Source organism: Kogia breviceps, chromosome 12 (genome assembly GCF_026419965.1).
Source record: "Kogia breviceps isolate mKogBre1 chromosome 12, mKogBre1 haplotype 1, whole genome shotgun sequence".
In the NCBI taxonomy this organism is placed as follows: Eukaryota; Metazoa; Chordata; class Mammalia; order Artiodactyla; family Physeteridae; genus Kogia; species Kogia breviceps.
The window spans coordinates 19,114,026-19,134,973 of record NC_081321.1 but is presented as its reverse complement, the minus strand read 5'-3'; the positions used below and the strand labels follow the sequence as shown (position 1 = coordinate 19,134,973).

At 43.2% G+C, this 20,948-nt stretch overlaps 1 protein-coding gene across 1 annotated transcript in view; it reads left to right on the top strand.

The window, feature by feature from the left end:
- The first annotated feature begins 7,170 nt into the window (after positions 1–7,170).
- Positions 7,171–20,948, top strand: part of BCAT1 (branched chain amino acid transaminase 1) — a 112,562-nt gene continuing 98,784 nt past the window's right edge. The window contains exon 1 of the mRNA XM_059080124.2: positions 7,171–7,520. Coding sequence (XP_058936107.1) covers positions 7,515–7,520 — 6 coding nt within the window. The 5' untranslated portion in view covers positions 7,171–7,514. The remainder of the gene's footprint in view (positions 7,521–20,948) is intronic.

The window sequence follows — 20,948 nt, the reverse complement described above, 5'->3', positions numbered from 1 at the left end:
TATCTGCTTCCCAGGTTATAATCCTCAGTTTGGCTCGAATAAAAATCCCTTTTTTTCTTCTTAACTTGATAATAATGGCTCAGATGGTGTTCTGGCCTTACTCCTACTCCCCCTCCCAGGAGTTGGGATTCAGTAGATCTGGGAGCGGGTCTGGAGTGAACATCTTTAAATGAAGTCAATGTTATAGCTATGTACATGGGTGGCTTACTTAGAGTATAAACAAAGATTATCCAGATCCTAGGGTGTCAGTCCCATTAGATGACCTAAGATAATGACAAGGTTTTGAATGGAGAGGAAATTTGTGAACCATGCAAGGAAATCTTCAGGCTTTTTGAAATGAATAGTCTAAGCAGGCGTAAATTACATTGTTGAGAAGACATACAAGAGTGGCTTGAACCTAAGTTGATGTACTCTAAGCAAGACCTTCAGAACTGCCAATAAATTGGTTTGCCTAAAGTAGAGGGTATTTGGGGAATTCCCTGGAGGTCCAGTGGTTAGCACCTCACTCTTCAACTGCAGGGGACCCAGGTTAGATCCCTGGTCGGGGAACTAGGATCCCACAAGCCACATGGCATGGCAAAGATAACAATAAAATAAAGTAGAGAGTATTTGGGCAGTGGTGATTTAGTGAAAGGTGCTTTATGTTGTAGAACACATCCCACAGAATATAAAAAACAAAACAAAACAAATTAGAAGAGAGAAATTAAAGGTAATAATGATAGTTAATATTTACTGAGCATTTACGATGTGGTAGGCACTATTCTAGTTATGTGTATTAGCACTTTTGGTCCTCATGGAAACCATAGAATTTTTTATTCCCATTTTATAGGTAAGAGAGATGACGTCAAGACAGGTTAATATGTTCAAATGTCACCCAGATACCAGTTAAGAAGCTAATGTCCAGCTAAGAGATGATGAGGGATTGAACTAAGGCATTCTAATGAGTATGAAGAGCAAAAGACAAATTTGAGAAATAATAAAGAAAAAAGCTTGTAGAAATTATAAATGATGAAACTGGCAGAGAGTGAAGGAAAAGTAGGATCTAAAGTTGACTTGGCTATCGTTTGGGTTACTAGTTAAACAGTACTGTTATGAAGAAAGATAGGAGGGCTTCCCTGGTGGCGCAGTGTTTGAGAGTCCGCCTGCCGATGTAGGGGACACGGATTCGTGTCCCGGTCCGGGAGGATCCCACGTGCCGCGGAGCGGCTGGGCCCGTGAGCCGTGGCCGCTGAGCCTGCGCGTCCAGAGCCTGTGATCTGCAGCAGGAGAGGCCGCAACAGTGAGAGGCCAGCGTACCGCCATCTGTGTATTTGGTGAATTGTGGCAAGGAGAGATTAAAGGCAGAAATAACAGTAATCCAAGGGGAAGGTATAATAAATGACTAAATCAGGGCAGTGAGAGTGGGAACAGAAGGGGCTCCACTATGAGAAATCTTGTGAAAATAGAACTGGAAAGGCTTGGTGATACGTGGCTGTGAAAGGCTCATGTCTTTCCTTCCTACTTTAAGTGCTGTCTATGAAGACATGAGCTATATTAAAATTTGGAGCCTGGATGACTGGGAGAATGTCGATGGCATCAGCAGAGAGAAGGAAGACAGCAGGACAAACAGGATTAATAACGAAGATTATGTGCTTGGATTTGGACTACTTGGCCTTGAAATAATAGTGATGAACCAGATATGGACCTTTGGAAATAAAGTCTGGAAATCAGAAGAGACATTAGAATTAGAGGCATAGCTTTGGAGATGCTCAGACTAGAAGTGACAATTGAGATACCTAGGAACAGAGTATCAGGGTCAGGTAGAAGTGGGGTGACTTATCTCGCCTACATCTGGAAGGCATGAGAAGAAAGAAGTATGATCATAATTAGGGGGAAAGGACCTGGCAGAGAGACTAGAGAGGGTCCAGAATAGCATAGTATCGTGGAAGGGAAGAGTTTCAAGGAAAAAGTAGCCAGCTTTGTGAGTCAGGGTGGGAAGTGCCCCGAGAGTTTGTAGCAGAAAGATTTACAACATCCTTTCAAGCCAGATGGGTATTAACTTACTTTTAAAGAATTCAGAAGAAAGATTCCATAAATCCCCCCTTGGAATTTTTTTCTTGGTTAAGATGTGTTTTTAATATTCTAGAATTTCTTTTCTTGCACCTTCAGTCCATATCCTTCAGTATTCCTTATGGAAAATGAATGGCTGTTACTTATTCTAAGGTGATCGGGATTGAAGGATTCATGGGAGATCCATGTGGAGCACACAGAGCGGGCCTCCTTTGATGGGCACTGTACAGGTAGTAACGCGCTTCTCTCTTAAAACGTACCTCCAAGGTAGGTACTCTTTTCCTTATATTAGTGATTTTTTTTTCTTTGCGGTACGCGGGCCTCTCACTGCTGTGGCCTCTCCCGTCGTGGAGCACAGGCTCTGGACGCGCAGGCTCAGCGGCCATGATGGCTCACGGGCCCAGCCGCTCCGCGGCACGTGGGATCTTCCCAGACCGGGGCACGAACCCGTGTCCCCTGCATCGGCAGGCAGGCTCTCAACCACTGCGCCACCAGGGAAACCCTATATTAGTGATTTTAAAAAATTAAACTGGGTTTCCAAGAGATTGAATAATTTGTGAAAGGTTGTACATTACAAATTTAGTGAAACTGGGGATACAAATTGAGGTCTGGTTCTAAAGCCAGTGCTTTCCCCTAATTTGTGCCACCCTTTTGTTTGATGATCGTTTATTAAATAGGGCCTTAGTCTTCTCTTAACTTAGTTTAGAGAGTATTATAGGGTTGGGCTTGAGTCTGTTTACTCCATCAAAAGAAAATACGAAGGAGTTGTAAAACTCTTATCTTTTTTTAATTTTCCTTGTCCTGGGATAGTTGACCAAAGATTACTGATTTATTTAGGAACAGTTGAATGTGGGAGTTACAACACCCTCCACGTTCAATAAGAAATCCATGTTGAGCCCTTTCTGTCTTTGGATATCAATACCCCTGGGCACACAAGATCATCCAACTTGGTACACACCCCCACTTTTTTGTGTGTGTGTGTGGTACGTGGGCCTCTCCCTGTTGTGGCCTCTCCCGTTGCGGAGCACAGGCTCCGGACGTGCAGGCTCAGCGGCCATGGCTCACGGGCCCAGCTGCTCCGCGGCTCGTGGGATCTTCCCGGACCGGGGCACGAACCCGTGTCCCCTGCATCGGCAGGCGGACTCTCAACCACCGCGCCACCAGGGAAGCCCCACCCCCACTTTTGATGGGGGGTGGCCAACCCTCTCTGATACAGTGAGTTTAATTTTGCATGGGAATTAGATTCTACTATGTATAGAATCTAATTGTTATTCTACACTTGTTATTCTTCTAGTATAATAAGGCTAAAAGTAAATCCATGGAGTTCAATTTTTCCTGGAAAATTTCTTAAACTTCCCATAAAGTATAGTATAAATGAATTTTGAGTATTGAACTTGGGGTGTGTGTGTGTATACATATATAATGGTTGCAAGTATTATAGGAAATATAAACAAGATAAAACCTTGCAGTAACTTTCATTCTGGGAAATAGAGAAAGAGAAGAATGGAATTTTTTTCTGAGTTTGTAGAGTAGAATTTTTTTTTTTTTTTTTTTTTTTTGCGGTATGCGGGCCTCTCACTGCTGTGGCCTCTCCCGTTGCGGAGCACAGGCTCCGGACGCGCAGGCCCAGCGGCCATGGCTCACGGGCTTAGTTGCTCCGCAGCATGTGGGATCTTCCCGGACCAGGGCACGAACCCGTGACCCCTGCATCGGCAGGCGGATTCTCAACCACTGCGCCACCAGGGAAGCCCTGTAGAGTAGAATTTTAGAGTAGATGTCCTTCTACTCTTTATGACAGAAAGGATCATTGCCTGCTGCTAATTCTCTTAAACCACATCCCAGGAATTGAGAAAATGTGACTTTCCCTTCCTCTAGAGAAGAATTAGTAAGATACAGGAGAGAAATTCTGCAGATACATAGTTGGCATATAATTTTCATAATGAATACAATAACACGTTTTTTGTTTGTTTGTTTTTTTGTCCACGAGGCACGAGGGAACTTAGTTCCCTGACCCAGAATCAAACCTGCACCCCCTGCAATGGAAGCATGAAGCCTTAACCACTGGACTGCCAGGGAGTCCCAATAAGAGACTTCAAAAAAAATAAATTTATTGATTTAATTTATTTATTATTTTGGGCTGTGTTGGGTCTTGGTTGCTGCACATGGGCTTTCTCTAGTTGCGGCAAGTGGGCTTCTCACTGTGGTGGCTTCTCTTGTTTCGGAGCACAGGCTCTAGGCTCACAGGCTTCAGTAGTTGTGACCCACGGAATCAGTAGTTGTGGCGTGCGGGCTCTAGAGCACAGGATCAGTAGTTGTGGTGCACGGGCTTAATTGCTCTGAGGCATGTGGGCTCTTCTGGACCAGGGATCGAACCCATGTCGCCTGCAGTGTGGCAGGCGGGTTCTTAATCACTGTGCCACCAGGGAAGTATGCCAGTAACAGACTTTTTTTTTTTTTTTTTTTTTTTTTTTTTTCTTGCGGCACATGGCCTCTCACTGTTGTGGCCTCTCCCATTGCAGAGCACAGGGTCCGGACGCTCAGGCTCAACAGCCATGGCTCACGGGCCCGGCCGCTCTGCGGCATGTGGGATCTTCCTGGACCGGGGCACGAACCCGTGTTCCCTGCATTGGCAGGCGGATTCTCAACCACTGCGCCACCAGGGAAGCCCAGTAACAGACTTTTTAATGACAGTGATGACAAAACAGAGCTGGGCTGTCTGGGGCTTTGAAATCAATCTCAAAGTTAGTGTCTCTGGGAACTGTTCGAAATTCTGTCTCCTCTTCGAGTTAAAAAAAAAAAAAAAAACAACAAAACAAAACAAACAAAAAGCCCACTGCCCATGGATAAAGATATGGAATACATCAAGTTTGAAGAATGCAACTTCCTTTAGTGTCTTTTAACTGTGACTTTCTTGAAGTGTGGCGCCACTGACAGCATAACAATCTTGGCTGATGATGACCCTCTTCATTTGGGAAACAGCATTTTTGGTGTCCAGGAGGGAAGTTTGGGGAATGTTTGCATGTTGCAATGAGGAACCTCTGTGGGATACTCCTCTCCACATCAGGGGGAAATGGGAGAACAGACAGAGCCATAGAGAGATTGTTTTCATATTCTTCTGTAGATGTTAATTCCCACAATTCCTCTTTCGCTTTACTTCTCGCTTCCCTTCAAGCTCTTTGCCTTTATACCACCTTCTCTCTTCTTTTGTTGCTTACGTAGGAAAGTCATTGGATCTAGAAGTCATTGCCAGGCATGGTTCAGAATTTACTCATTAATTCATTCAGGTCTATCACCCCATCAGTCTCTATCCCTCTACCATGGTTTATTAATCCCCATAAAATTTTCTACTTGCCACCTGATTTTTAAAAAATAACACCTTGGGCTTCCCTGGTGGCTCAGTGGTTGAGAGTCCACCTGCCGATGCAGGGGACACGGGTTCGTGCCCCGGTCCGCGAAGATCCCACATGCCGTGGAGCAGCTAGGCCCGTGACCCACGGCCACTGAGCCTGCGCATCCGGAGCCGGTGCTCTGCAACGGGAGAGGCCACAACAGTGAGAGGCCCGAGTACCGCAAAAAAACAAAACAAAACCCAGCTTTATTGAGATGTAATTCACTTCATACAATTGACCTACGTAAAGAGTATAATTCTATTTTATTGTATTCACAGAGTTGTGCAACCATCACCACAACTGAATTTTAGAACATTTTAATCATCCCCCCCAAAAACCCTGTACACATTAGCAGCGACTCTCTACTCCCCTCTCTCCCTAGATTGGCAACAACCATCTATTTTCTGTGCCTATGGATCTTCCTATTCTGGGTATTTCAGATAAATGGAATTATGATTTGTGATCACTTGTGACTGGCTTTGTTCACTTTGTGTAATGTTTGAAAGGTTAATTCATTTTATAGCATGTATCAGTAGTTCATTTCTTTTTATTACCAAATAATATTCTTTTGTGTGAATATACCACATTTTATTTATCCATTCATCAGTTGATGGACATTTTGCTACCTGATTCACGTTCATTTTCTGTTTCCCACTCTAAAATATAAGCTCCATGTGTGTCACTTTTTTTTTTTTTCTTTTTACCACTCTACCCCTAGAATCTTGCCCAGTGCCTGACACTTTATAAGACTTCAGGGAATTCCCTGGCAGTCCAGTGGTTAAGGCTCTGCCCTTTCATCACCCAGGGTTCGGGTTCAATCCCTGGTCCGGGAACTAAGATCCCACAAACCCTGCAGAGCCACCAAAAAAAAAAAAAAAAAACAATAAATTTAGCAAACGAAAGACTCTATCATTCATTCACCTAACCAAATTTAGTTAAGCATCCACACACACATTTGTGTTGAACACTCCCTCTCCAAGACAGTCCACTGGCTGTAGGAGATGAATACCACAGAGGATCTACCCTCAAGAATCTCGTAATCTCATGATGTAACATCCGTGCAAATAATTGAAATAAAGGATACGGAGAAAGCGCAGTGCATAGACAAGAGCTCAGTTCTGCTTGAGGGACTCAGCTATGACTTCATAGCAAAGACTCTAGTGGAGGTTTACAAAAACCGGAAGTTGCCAGATTGACAGAGTCAGTCAGAGAGTGGTCAACCAGAAGGGCATTTAAGCAAAATCGTGGAGCCTGACCAGACAGCTGGAGCAGTAGAAATGCTGGAACTTTTGTGTAGAAGTGGGGAGAGGAGGACCCAGAGAGCATAAACTGGGCTAGCAGGCAATATTCAAATCAGAAATAATTGCACATGTTCAGTCAAAGGATTCGAATAATTCCCCCAAGTGTATAAGAAGTTGACAAAAAATGTTGACTGAGCAGGGGCCTGTGGGACTAGAGGAAGGGTTGTGAGAAACAGAGATTGGCAAACTCTTAAAAACCAAGCACGTGTTCTTTACTATTCAAAATAGACATTTAAAAATTTTTCTGTTTTTAGATGACCGGGATCCACTGTATAATTTTGATCAGGGGCATGAAGGAAAGTTACTTTGGGGAGAGTGGAAAGTGAGGTGGGCAGGCGGCCAGCTAAGGACGGAACGGCAATCATGATCTGTGATCTGTGTTTCTCCTTTTCTTTGACGCCCCCACACCAATGATATACGCGCACCCAGGCACTAATGCAGGGGTTACGCGTTTGAAAAGCTGGCCTCCTCCCCTCCCCACCAGGAGTGAGCGGTGGGTAAGGGTCTGGAGTGGGCGCCGGGTCGGAATTTTCGTGCGGAAGAGGCTCTACCCTCTGAGGCCCGTCTGGGGGAAACACAGCCTCAAGACTCTTCCTGCTGATGCAATCCGCAGGAGAGCCAGCGATCGCCGCTGCCAGGGCCAGTCCGCGAGGCGCCCGCCACGTGTGCCCGCCGCCCCTCCAGCCACTTCCCCAGACTCGCGCCGCCCGGAACGCCTGGGGCGCGGCGCCTTCGCCTCCGCTCACCTCGAGCTGCTCTCACGGCCGACCGAACAATGAAGGTAACTGCTTATGGTTCTGACTGTATTTTTACAAAAATGTGTGTGTGGACCGAGCCTGCGATTCCTTAGACGCACGCTTGGCAGAAAGGGGAACGGAGGAAGGACCACACGGTTTCTTGGCACGCACACGTTTGCAATTTTTCCCTTATCAGTCATCGTCGGACAGGACGTTACATTCTTCTCTTCAGACTTCTGCTTAACCCCCGGTCACAGGACGTACCGCCCGTCTCAAGCTCTTTCACTACTGCATTCGTGAACCGAGATAAAAAGGCTGCTCGCAGCTCCTTCCCCTGCCTGTTTTGAAGCGCGGAAAGGAAGAGGAAGCTCTTCTCAATTTTCTAAGATGCCCAGGAGGAGGGGAGTTTCGGAGGAGCGGTCTGGGGGATGTCACTGGCTGTAAACGGGTTTTCTGCTCGGTGTTAAGTTATAAAGGAGGGAGGTGCAGAGCTAGGTAATGGGGGCTGTCTCATCGCTATTGAAACAGAAGGCTTGTCTTACTTTGTTTCTTGTGAATAGTCAAGCTTCGAAGAGTTACAAATCAAAGACGCCTAAGGGCATTCTTTTATTCTAGAACACCCTAGGGTCTTTCATTCTTATGCTAATCAATGATAATTAGCCCAGCTGACTATTGCTTGGGAAGGTTTATGTGTAGAAATGAACAGATTTAAGGGTTCTGTTTTCCTGGTCCTACAAGCATAAAAACTGCAATGATATGAAAAACTGAAGTGCAGCTTTTTTAAAGGAAAGTGAAGGGTGGGCAAGTGGTCCTGCCTTCTAACATCTTGGAAGTAGGAGATTCCTATATGCAGTCTGAACTTTGAGGAGAAAAAAAAGCTGAGTTTCCGGAGTTTCCAAGGAGGGAGATAGGTACGGTTTTCAACTGGGCTTATCCACAACCCATTCCAGTCTACAATTTCACTTACGAGAAATAATATGTCAATGGTGCCTTGTCACCAAACAAAAATTTCCACTATGATTAAGCAGGAAATGAGTGGAAACGTAGTTCTGTATTAAGAAGAGACATGCAAGTGCCCCACGGTGAAAAATTCAGCAGCCTTCCTCTTCTAGAGTTAAGAGATTCTAGTTCTGGCTTGCTCATGCCTGTCTACTTTCAGCTGAAAAGTACACTTTGATTGAGTATTGAATTAGTGAGTAAAAGGAGAAAATTATGAGAATAAAGTCTTGCTTTTCCAACTTTCCCCTGTACCATGTGGAGCTGTGGTTGATTATCTGTATGTAGTTGAATATCTGTAAGTTCATGGGTGCTTTAACATGAGTCCAAAACCCCCTTCCCTTTTACGAGGTACTTTTTATAACACAGGAACTGAAGATATCTTCAAGTAGTCTCATTTCTGTTTTCTGATATTTTACTAAGATTAAGAAAGAAATGCTTATGTATTTTAGGCATGATCTAAGGAGTATTTAAGGTTCCTTTAAGTGTGTTTTTATTATTTCAAAAAACCTTTCTACTAATCTTTTACCTAAGTATTGCTCATACTTGGGTCATCATTTAAAAAAAAAATTATTTGCACAAGACACCATGATAGGCTCTGTCCTCAGCAAATTTTCCAGACATGGTCTTGCCTGGGAGCTATTATTTTAAGATGGACACATACAGAATGGACAACCGAGTGAGAAAAATAGCACCTACATTGAATAGGGTGTGTATAAAAATGGTAATTACATACTATAACTCACTGAATTAAGGTGGAGATTTACAAGAGACATATCTGAAAGGACAGAGATAAGATGTCTTTGACAGGGATGCATGGTTAAATGAAGGGAGAGGGCTGTTTGTGTGTGTGCACAGGGGGCCCAACAGGACGGCTGGCAGGGAGAGGGGATTCACATTCCAGACCCAGGATGTGGCCCCGCAGGCCAGGCTCAGAGATGCGAAGCAGGCCTCACAAAAGGGCATTGGTAGAACCTGCAATGGTGAGGAAGAAAAAAAAGAAAAAGGAAGAACAAAAAATGAGAGTTTAATTTTGGCCAATATTTCATTTAGTGAGTTTCCATAATAAATAACTTCATTTGATTTTAGAACTACAGAGAGAAAGGAAGATGAGTTAAGAAAATTTTCCATTTGTATGCAAGAATTTCTCTTGCCTGTCAACTCATGGAACCTGAGAAGGTCTAATCATTTGAAATGGGCTTAAAACCTTGTGAAAGAAAGTTGGGAACAGTCCTCTGATTATTACAGAGGTTTATGCTAAGAATTAAAATCAAGTTATGGTTTCCTTCAGTAGTTGTGTATCTCCCAACTCTTTTCATAATTTTAGATGTTATCCCTTACATCAGTTCAGGACTTTTAGTTCTGTAGGGGAGGAAAAATAATTTTCCCTCTACCCTTCTAGATTCTTGGCTAAGATATCCCTGTAATAAAACACAGATTAACAGGAAAAAACACCCAGAAGTTTAATAACATGTATACCTCCTGTATACATGGAAGATACCCAGGAAAACTGAGTCACTCCCTTCAATGGCCCAAGCTATCGCCTGATATATCATCTTCAGTTAAAGACAAAAGAAAGATGCTGGAGCAGTGGAGCAAACCAGTTATGGGAGGTTATCAGAAATGCACAGAAAATTGCAGATTTAAGTCGGTACCTTCTCCATTGGTAAGAGTTTCTAGAGATTTAGTTATCCTTCCTTTCTTGGTACAAAGAGGGAGACAGCTTTACAAACGAGGATTTCCCTTGTAAATGCAACTTCTGCTCTGTTTTCAAATATTCTTTTGTGTCTGCAGCCTTTCAGAGATAATCAGTTCAAAATAATCCTTCTGCCAAAGAGGCATATTTTAGGGGTGATCCATTCTGCTTACCTTCAGTTATTTCTTTTTTTTTTTCATTATTTCTAATATTAAGAGATAGAGCAGGGGGAAGGGTTGACCTAAAACAGACTGCGGCAAATATTTCTCCAGCGAAGATGGGTTTGTTTGGGATCAGCAGAGAATTGCAATTCGGGGTCCGCAACCAAGGCCAGCCACAAGCAAGTCTCTGCACAGCAAGGAAAGAAGTCTTTATAGAGGGGAGAAGGACATTGGCACAGCTCTAGTAAACAGAGTCCATGGCTTTTCACTGACCGAGTTGCTGCTGGAGTCTTTCTTCTTCTCGTTGGGCTCTGCTCTCATTGCGAGCCCGGAGAATTCCCTCTTCTGGGCTCCTGACTCTATTAAATTGAAGTTTCTGTAATTTTTTAAAGAAGTGCACAGCTGGATAGTATAACCTGAGAGGTCTAGGCTTATGAGTAAACTTTTCCTGTGCATAAATGAAGAATTGTTTCTAAACTGCGGGCACTGTGAGTGTTTGGGTTAGTTATATCTTTGGGGGTTTCAGGTTGTTTGCTTCTCTGAATGGCCTCTCCTCAATGGGTGTAGAAAGATGAAAATGAAGAGTTTTCTCTGTCTTATTTTAGGCTTGGCAACTGTAATTCCTCTAACTAGCAGATGCCACACTACAGAAACCCAGTGGAATGTTCAGTCTTATTATGCCCGAGGGGGTTTAGTTACCATATTAGAGTGAGAATCCGATACCTCCCGTGATAGACATCATTATCCATTCTCCACTTCTTATATGGTACCTCATTCTTTCTGAGCACAGGAGGATACCATGGCTGGTCTGCTCACTTTACAGTTGTAAATGTGGGCAGCCTTTGTGTTGTAACTTTATCCCCTTAACAGCTGTCCAAATGCTCTAAACACTTAAAGTGACATATGGTAAACATTCCTACTGATGAGCTTTACTGAGTCTCTGTAGCCCATTTGGTAATCCGTGTCATGGCCATTCAACTAAGGCTACTGAAATTGGAATCCACGTACATCAAACTTGGGTGCAACTCAAATGTTTGAAATGTTTCAAAATGAAGCATTTGGGATGCTCTGATTCCTAAACATAACTTTGTAAATGTTTGCACACATTTTTATCATAAGATCTAGTCTATGATTCACAATGTCAATTGTAGATATGAAGCCACAGCAGAATCAGTCTTTTCTATCACACAAGGGTTCAGGATGTGTCAGCTGCACCTGTGCTTCTAATTAGTCCTCTCAAATCTACAAGATGAATAATATTACCCTAGAAATTGAGTCTTACATCCTTAAAATAACTTAGAAGTCGGATCACCTTATTATTGCAGTATAGCATATAAATATTTTCCTATTGTCGTATAGGCCATGCCCCTTTTGTGGGAAAAGCCATTTTGCAAAATATTTCTCTCACGTTCAGTGATTAATGGGAGAAAGAAAATCTTAAAGAAAGAGATAATCATGCTCCAGAAATTTAGGGGAAAAGGTCAAGAAGAGAAGAAAAAGGAAGACAAGTGAAAAAAAAATAGAGGAAATTACATTACAACAAGCAATAATCGGGAAAAGTCATACTGAAAAACATGCGATTCTTTGTGATTGAAAAATGTGTAAAATTCAGCTAGTTCCATTAATAGTCTTATATTTCATCTAAAAAGAACCAATTCATTAGTTTTTAAAAATTTTGATATGTAGATCTGAATATTTGATCAATTGCATGTACAGTCTATCCCCTAGTCTGAGAAATGTTTTTGCTATTTTGACTGGAGATGGTTAAGAATCCTAGGACATAATTAGAGTTCCAATTCTACCTGACTCCTTATAAATCTAGACAGAAGGGGCACCTGTTGGGATGTTCTAAGCCAAACAAGCTACAAATGTCTCTTACGTGACCAGCAAAGACCTCAGTGGATTTCTGGCATAAGGCCAAGGGTGGATTTGCACACGATGATCACTCAGCAGTTGTTAACATTCCATCACTATTAAAGGGCAATTTTGCCTAGTACATTTCATTTCGTTTTCGCTGATTCAGATTCAAAGTTATATTGTTTTGATTTCAGTACTAGATATTAGTGCAGGAATCTGAAATCACAGTAAATGTTTCTTTGAACTTTGAAGATAAAAGGTAGAGTTAGGGCTTCCCTGGTGGCGCAGTGGTTGAGAATCCGCCTGCCGATGCAGGGGACACGGGTTCGTGCCCCGGTCCGGGAAGATCCCACGTGCCGCGGAGCGGCTGGGCCCGTGAGCCATGGCCGCTGCGCCTGCGCGTCCGTGAGCCTGTGCCCCGCAACGGGAGAGGCCACAACAGTGAGAGGCCCGCGTACCACAAAAAAAAAAAAAAAGGTAGAGTTAAAATGGAGCTGTAAGGTCACTTGGGGAAGCATAATAATACATTGCTCAGGGATTCCATGGTTTTCAAGGTTAGTGAATGGTTTGTACTTGCAAGGTTAGTGTTGGTGTTTATAGTAGAAACACACCCAGGTTTGGGGAAGGACTTCTTTGCTTAACAAAAGTGAGATGCTTTATGTTTTTAAATGCTATATAAGTTACGTAACATTGAATCGTAACCTCAAAACAGTCATAGGAGGAAAGCATGACGACTATTATTAACTCCCATTTTACAGGCAAGGAAAATGAAGATCAGAAAACTCACTTAAATCGTTTAAGATCACAAACTGCCCAACATTATGAGAAACTAGATATATTTGACTCCTAGTCCAGTGTGCTGTCTCCCTCACCGGTAGTTCTAGCTCTTTTGGGGTCTGATGTCACTTTGCAAATCTTAGAAGAATGGATAATCACCCCAGCAAAATGCACAAATACACATAGGCACAAAATTTTATATCTAAATTATTTATTGTTAAAACCAAAGCGATGCAGTCCATACAGCATGAAAGACTAGTGGAAAATACTGAAATGATCTAGTTATTTAGAACAGTGGAGTGCTCTTGGCTCTTGCACCTGAAATCAGCTGAGATATGTAAATATATAAGCAAGAGAGCCACACTGCCCTTTGAATATTGAAAATACCTGCCTTTAGTCCAAAAGGCAAGCAATTATTTTCTTTGCCTTTTAGCAACACATGAGTTATCAGTTTCTTCTTTTTAATCTGATAAAGTCCATAGTGTAGTGGAGGGAGAAAAAATTTGCCTCTTTCCTTTTAGGTTCATTTCCTGGCATCTGGCAAATTAGGCTGACAAAAGACAGAATAACAAGAGAAAACCAGAGTTCATTAGCTCCTGCAGCTTGCATACATACAGGAGAAACTCAGTGATGAGTAACTCAAGGGGTGGTTAGAACTTGGGTTTATATAGCATCTTAACACAGAGAAACAAATATGTAAAGGCAAACGTTTTAAGTTTACAAGGGCAGCAAACTGTGGGAAGGTCAATATATGGGGGACACTAGTGGGGACACTCTTTGTGCAGGTCCATCTCAGTACTGACTTTCTGTCTTCTTCATGGCTGTAAAACTTCTTCAGGAGAGGAGATTTTTGGCAGTCCTCTTTTCTCAGAAGTTTCTGCTTTGAGTCAGAGAAGGGAGGTTCCAGGAAGGCTTCTTGTTGCATCTGTTGGATCTCTCGTGCCTTCAGTTTAAAATAATCCTTATCCCAAAGTAGCATACTTTAGGATGTCGTATTTTGATCCTCTACAGTAGTCACAGAATAGAACTTGATGCCACAGAAGCTGCACCCTTATTTCTTTGCTCTTCATCTCATTTTGAAGTGTATGCATGGCTGCTTTTATTAAACAGGGTTAGTATACAATTGCTTAGCAGAGTTTAGTAGTTTGGGGTGCCTACCCTTCCAATTTCATTGGTAACTTCCCTACCCAAATAGGTCTACATGGCTAGGTTGCTACCAGGTGACCACTGCCTCAGCCACAGCTAATTACAGCAATGGTGGACATTTGGCCCAAGTCCAACCATCTTTCACTTCTTTCTTACTCTCTTATCCCCTACATTCAATCAGATACCATACCCTGCGGATTCTGTTTTATCTGTTTCTATATGTTCTCTCTTTCCCATTGCTGGTGTACTGATCTATGCTCTCATTACTTCCTGCTTGCATTATTTCAAAACATGACTTCACCATTGTCTACTGAACTGAACTTAGTGCACGAGGTCTTTTTCTAATCTAGCCTCTCTTTTATGTGGATGTGCTCCTCCAATCATTATGGAGGATTTGCTGTTCCTCAAAATGAGCTTTCGCATTTCCATATATTCATTTCTAACTCCTTCCTCATACCTCCTCTCCATTTGGGCCCTCCATCACACCACTCACCACGTTGGCTCAGCCCCCAGGCACTTTTTGAGAAAGTGACTTGTTTTACAGTAGAATGAGTATGGGTGGAAGATGGTAAGGTAAGAGTAGGTTTACGTTTTGAAGTCAGGAAATAAGATATTGATCATATCCTGCAATTTCTGCACTCACATTTCCTCTCTTCCGTGAACCTTGTACCATCATTGGGGCTCTTACAGGTATTGGTTGAGGTAAATCAATGACCTCTTTCTAGACGTCCTAGATCCAGATTAATTGATTCTGTTTTATACTTCTTTGTTTACAAACAGCAGATACATTTTTTTTCACATCTGGATTTATTCGGAGTCAAAGTTTTTTTTTTTTTTTTTTAACATCTTTATATGAGTATAACTGTTTTACAATAGTGTGTTAGTTTCTCCTTTACAACAAAGTGAATCAGTTATACATACACATATGTTCCCATATCTCTTCCCTCTTGTGTCACCCTCCCTCCCACCCTCCCTATCCCACCCCCGGAGTCAAAGTTTTAATTGACTCCCCAAAGATAGAGGGTTATAAAACCAGACAACAGTGAGTACTTACATGTTTTCATGCTTACTGCCAAATTCATTTTATACAGCTAGTTTTTCCTGATTGATTTTTTTAGGGGGTGTCAGTGGTGAAACTGTACATAGATTGTAAGCATCATTGCACACATTTCTGGGAAAATTCAAAAAGATGCTACATAACAATATGAACTGGACCCATGAAAACCATAAGGATCAAACTCAACAATGCCTGTCCACTAAATCACTACCGTCTTCAGATTTAGGCAGTATGTAAAGAGAAAGTGTCCCTGCCACATCCCAAGGAACTGACTTAGAATATAGAACAAAGTCATGTGTCTAGGAATGTTAACAAATTCCAATACTGTTTAACATGGGGATTTTGTTGTTGTTGTTTGCAAACAAAGCAGTTTTTAAGCAAACTAATTAATGCATACACAGGCATACAAATCCAACAAAAGAGGCACTTAGAAGCAGGGTTCATTGAATACTGGAATTTTGAAAGAAAAAATCTATTAGGTCATTTTAGGCATTTACTTCTGCTAAAGAAGGATTGTTCTTTTGGGTTTATTTCTCTAGCTTTCGATTCCATTCCACCTAAAAACCTAAAGAACCAAGACTTCTCAAATCTTCTGTGGACAATTTTGCCACTTACTATATTCACTATTTAAAAGTTTCCTGATAATTATTTTCCTTCCCTTTTAGTTCTGTATTCTATTTGCTCTCATTAGTAATGTCAGTAATTCAGTGAATATGTAGATAGAGAATGTCAATAAGTTTTGTGCTCCTTTAATTATTTCATGCATGCCTCTTACATTAACATTGTGTCTGCTGGTCTCCCGGCACCTTTCCTCTTCTTGACCAATGTTCTTAGAACATTTATTCACAGTAGTCCGTCAGTCTACCATTTGATGTTAAAAGACAACTTTTTTTTTTTTTTTTTTTTTTGGCTGCATTGGGTCTTTGTTGCTGCGTGTGGACTTTCTCTAGCTGTGGTGAGTGGGGGCTACTCTTTGTTGCGGTGTGTGGGCTTCTTATTGCATGGCTTGTCTTGTTGCGGAGCATGGGCTCCAGGCACGCGGGCTTCAGTAGTTGTGGCTCGAAGGCTTTAGAGCGCAGGCTCAGTAGTTGTGGCCACAGGGTTAGTTGCTCTGCGGCATGTGGGATCTTCCCAGACCAAGGCTTGAACCCATGTTCCCTGTATCGGCAGGCGGATTCTTTTTATTTATTTATTTATTTTTTTCAGTACATGGGCCTCTCACTGTTGTGGCCTCTCCCGTCGCGGAGCACAGGCTCTGGACGCGCAGGCCCAGCGGTCATGGCTCACGGGCCCAGCCGCTCTGCGGCATGTGGGATCCTCCCGGACCGGGGCACGAACCCGTGTCCCCTGCATCGGCAGGCGGGCTCTCAACCACTGCGCCACCAGGGAAGCCCAGCAGGCGGATTCTTAATCGCTGTGCCAGGGAAGTCCGGACCTCATTCTTTTTTACACCTGATGAAATGTGGCTGACTTCCAATCTTTTGTCATTACAAACAATGCTGCAGTCAATACTCTCATTCGTATGTCATTTCACACATGTACACGTAAATACAAGGCACTTTTAATTAAACTAAGTATTAACAATGATGTTGACCTATTAAATCTATCTCAGAGTATGTACTTAAGATAATGTGGTTGCAAATGACCCCTCATTCCCAGCATCATAATGTTACCTTTTGGGGCTTCCCTGATGGCGCAGTGGTTGAGAATCCGCCTGCCAATTCAGGGGACACGGGTTCAAGCCCTGGTCCGGGAAGATCCCACATGCCGCACAGCAACTAAGCCCATGCACTACAACTACTGAGCCGGGGCTCTAGAGCCCGTGAGCCATAACTACTGAGCCCACGTGCGGCAACTACTGAAGCCCACGCGCCTGGAACCCGTGCTCGGCAACAAGAGAAGCCACCACAATGAGAAGCCCGCACGCTGCAATGAAGACCCAATACAGCCAAAAAAAAAAAAAATGGGGCTAAAAAAAAAAAAACAGCTAGTGGAGGAAAGAATGAGTAAGCTCTCTATATACAGATTAAAGGAAAATCTCCATGAGCCTTTTCACTGTATACGTTTGTACATTTGCTTTTTGACCATGTGAGTTTATTACATTCAAAATTGAAATTAAAACAAAAAAATGGAAATCCCTTGTAGTGGAATTAATTTGACTGTAGAGCCATTATCAAGGAAATCTGAAATTCTGGGTAATTCAGCACAATCAGTTAAGACCAAGGATATATTTCTTGACAAAATCTCCAAACTATTATATTTAATTATAAGTAACTAAAAATTATCCTTTGCTATCCTGAAACTAACAACATTGTAAATCAACTATACTCCAATGTAAAATTAAAAATTTTTTAAAATTATCTATTGAGAAAGCAGGTAAACATAATACGTACAAGCAACTTTACAGTAACTATTATATTAAGAATATACAGAAGAGAAGATGGCCTTCTATGAGCCATGAAGTGGGCCCTCACCATACATCAAATCTGCCTTGGTCTTGAACTTCCCAGTCTCCAGGTCCATAAGAAATAAATTTCTGTTGTTTACAAGCCAAAAAACAAAGAAGTATACAAACTCTTCTTGAAACCTAACATTTATAATAATGACTAGCAAACAATGATTGACTTGAGTTTCATTTAATTAAACACATAGACTACTTACTACTTACCACAACTACTTACTAAGACTACCAGGCTTTCTACCAGGTAATAGGCAAATGGAAATAATTCAAGCATTATTCACACTCTTGAGAAATTGCTATATTCAGAAAGAGATATATAAAACGTAACACAATAAAGTATAATATGGGTTACAGTAGAAGTCTGCACAAAGTACAGTGATACATGAAAAAGATGAGTCAGAGAAATCAGGGAAGGCTTGAAATCAGTGGAGGTGATGTTTGAACAGAAGCATGAGAGAAGGTCAGGTGAACAAGGAAGTCAGAGTGTTTTAGGCACATACGTGGTCCACTTTCACCCAACCCCAGACTTCTGGACCTAGATTCAATCACTCATTCCTTTACCATAAAAGACCATGAGGAAAAGCGTGCCTGGCCTCCCTTCCAGACCCCTGGTAAATACAGAGGCCTGAGTACCCAATATCGTTGAGGAATGAACTGTTAGAACTCACACCACTGGCAACCTTGCAATCAGTTAAATTCACCAAATCACATTTTGCTCACAATGTCTCCATCCTTCACTGTCTCTTGATGCTCTGGTTTTTCTCTCTTGACTCACCCCTCACTAGAACCTCCCACCAAAATTCGTCCACAGTACCCTTTGCAACTCAGGATTAGCACTCCCCCCTCTCCTTTCCTAAATCTTTCCCCCTCCTCCTGCCCTCAGGTGAGGTCACTTCCCTCTACAGAGGAGGTGACTCACATTCTCTACTCTCTCTCCTCTCCGAATTAGAGGGGGCCGGTCTTCACCCTGCCCATGCTGTCTCCACATCAGACAGCTCCTATAAAACCCCTAACTCTGGGCTTCCCTGGTGGCGCAGTGGTTGAGAGTCCGCCTGCCGATGCAGTGGACACGAGTTCGCGCCCCGGTCCGGGAAGATCCCACGTGCCGCGGAGCGGCTGGGCCCGTGAGCCATGGCCGCGGAGCCTGTGCTCCGCAACGGGAGAGGCCACAACAGTGAGAGGCCCGCACACCGCAAAAAACAACAACAACAAAAACCCCTAACTCTGCTCATACTGGTAGTCTGTGCCCTCTCTCCGCCTCATAGCTGTCATTGAGAGACACGCTGTCACTCTGCCTCATTCATCACTGAAGATTTTTAGCACTTGGCTCCTGATTCTCTCTTCCATCTCAAGTCCTCTCTTCTCATATTATTACAAGGTGCGTGGCTGGCCCATTCTCCTTTCTTGCATCTCAGTCGTTTTAATTTCTCATCTCCATTGTTGCACTGCATTCCTCATAATCCACCCACACCTATGGTCATACCCAGACGTATTTTTGTTTTTGTTTGTTTTAGCGGTACGCGGGCCTCTCACTGCTGTGGCCTCTCCCGTTGCGGAGCACAGGCTCCGGACGCGCAGGCTCAGCGGCCATGGCTCACGGGCCCAGCCGCTCCGCGGCACGTGGGATCCTCCCAGACCGGGGCATGAACCCGTGTCCCCTGCATCGGCAGGCGGACTCTCAACCACTGGGCCACCAGGGAAGCCCACACCCAGACTTTTGAATGACACTAAATTATACCAAGTCCCATCAGTTATGTTTGGTCCAAGATATAGCTTACATGAGTTTGGGTCTCTCCACTTTATCTAGCATGTGCCCAGTTCAAGCTACTGTCTTCTCTTCAGGTGGTATATATGTTTCTACTTTTGCTCACCTCTTGCTTATCCGCATCTCCCACCCCTGATCTGTTCTTCACGAAGCAGAGTGATCACATCGGTCATCTGCTTCGAAAATTCCTCAACCCCTTCCTCTTATGCTTTGAATAAAGCCCAAAGTCCCTCTCATGCCCTAGAAGCCCCCCCAAATCTGGTCCTTCTTACCTTTGCAGCCTCACCTTGTTACCACTGTTTCCATCTCCCTTCATCCCCCAAACTTTTCCTTCCGGGCCTTTGCATTTGCCAGTCGCTCCGCCTTAAAGGCCTTCTTCCTACTCCCCATCAAGCTGGCTCCTTTTTATTTTTTAAAAATATTTATTTATTTATTTAGGCTGCGCCGGGTCTTAGTTGCGGCACGTGGGATCTTCGTTGTGGCATGTGAACTCTTAGTTGCGGCATGCGTGCACAATCTAATTCCCTGACCAGGGATCGAACCCGGGCACCCTGCACTGGGAACACAGAGTCTCACCCCCTGGACCACCAGGGAAGTCTCCAGCTGGCTCCTTATCACCCTGCCAGCCTCAGACTGAGTGTCGCTACCTCAGAGATAACCTCACAACCCCCCAGCGATTCCCAGTCCTTTAGAGCACTAATTGCAATTTACAGTTATTTACTGGTGTGATTATCTGTACGGTTTGGGGCTTGATATCTGACCCTCCCACTAGATCATACATTTCTTGAGGGCAAGGAGCATATCCAGTTTTCTGCCACTGTGCAGACTCATGTAACCCAATACCTGGCCTAGCATAAGTGGTTGGTGAGTTTGGTAAGCTGAGTAATGAGCCCCCAGTTATGTCCACGGCTCAATCCTCTGAAGCTTTTATGGTAAAGGAGATTTTTGCAAGTATGACTAAGTTATAGCTCTTGAGATGGGGAGATTATCCTTGATTTTCTGATTGGGGCCAGTGTAATCACAGGGGTCTACAAGAGGAAGGCAGGAGGGTCACAGGAAGAGAAGGAGATGTGACAATGGAAGCAGAGGTTGGGGGGAAAGAGAGAGGGAGTAAGATTTGAAGATGCTACGCTGCTTGCTTTGAAGATGGAGAAGGGACCATGAGCCAAGGAATGCAGGTGGCTTCTACAAGCTGGAAAAGGCAAGGAAACAGATTCTCACCCTATGGCCTCCAAAAGGAATGTAGCTCTGCCGATACCTTGACTTCGGACTTCTGACCTCCCAAACTGTAAGATAATGCCACAAAATGTATGGTAATTGGTTACAGCAGCCATAGAAAATGCATATAGATTTTGGCACCTAGAAATGGGCTGCTACAGTAACAAATACCTGAAAATGTGGAAGTGGCTTGTGGAATTGGGCATTGGGCAGAGGATGGAAGAAATTTGAGGAGTACAAAAGGAAAAGCCTACATTGTCTTGAACAGATTGTTAGAAATATGGATGTTAAAAGCACTGCTGATGAGGGCTGTGAAAGTACTGGAGAATATATTTATG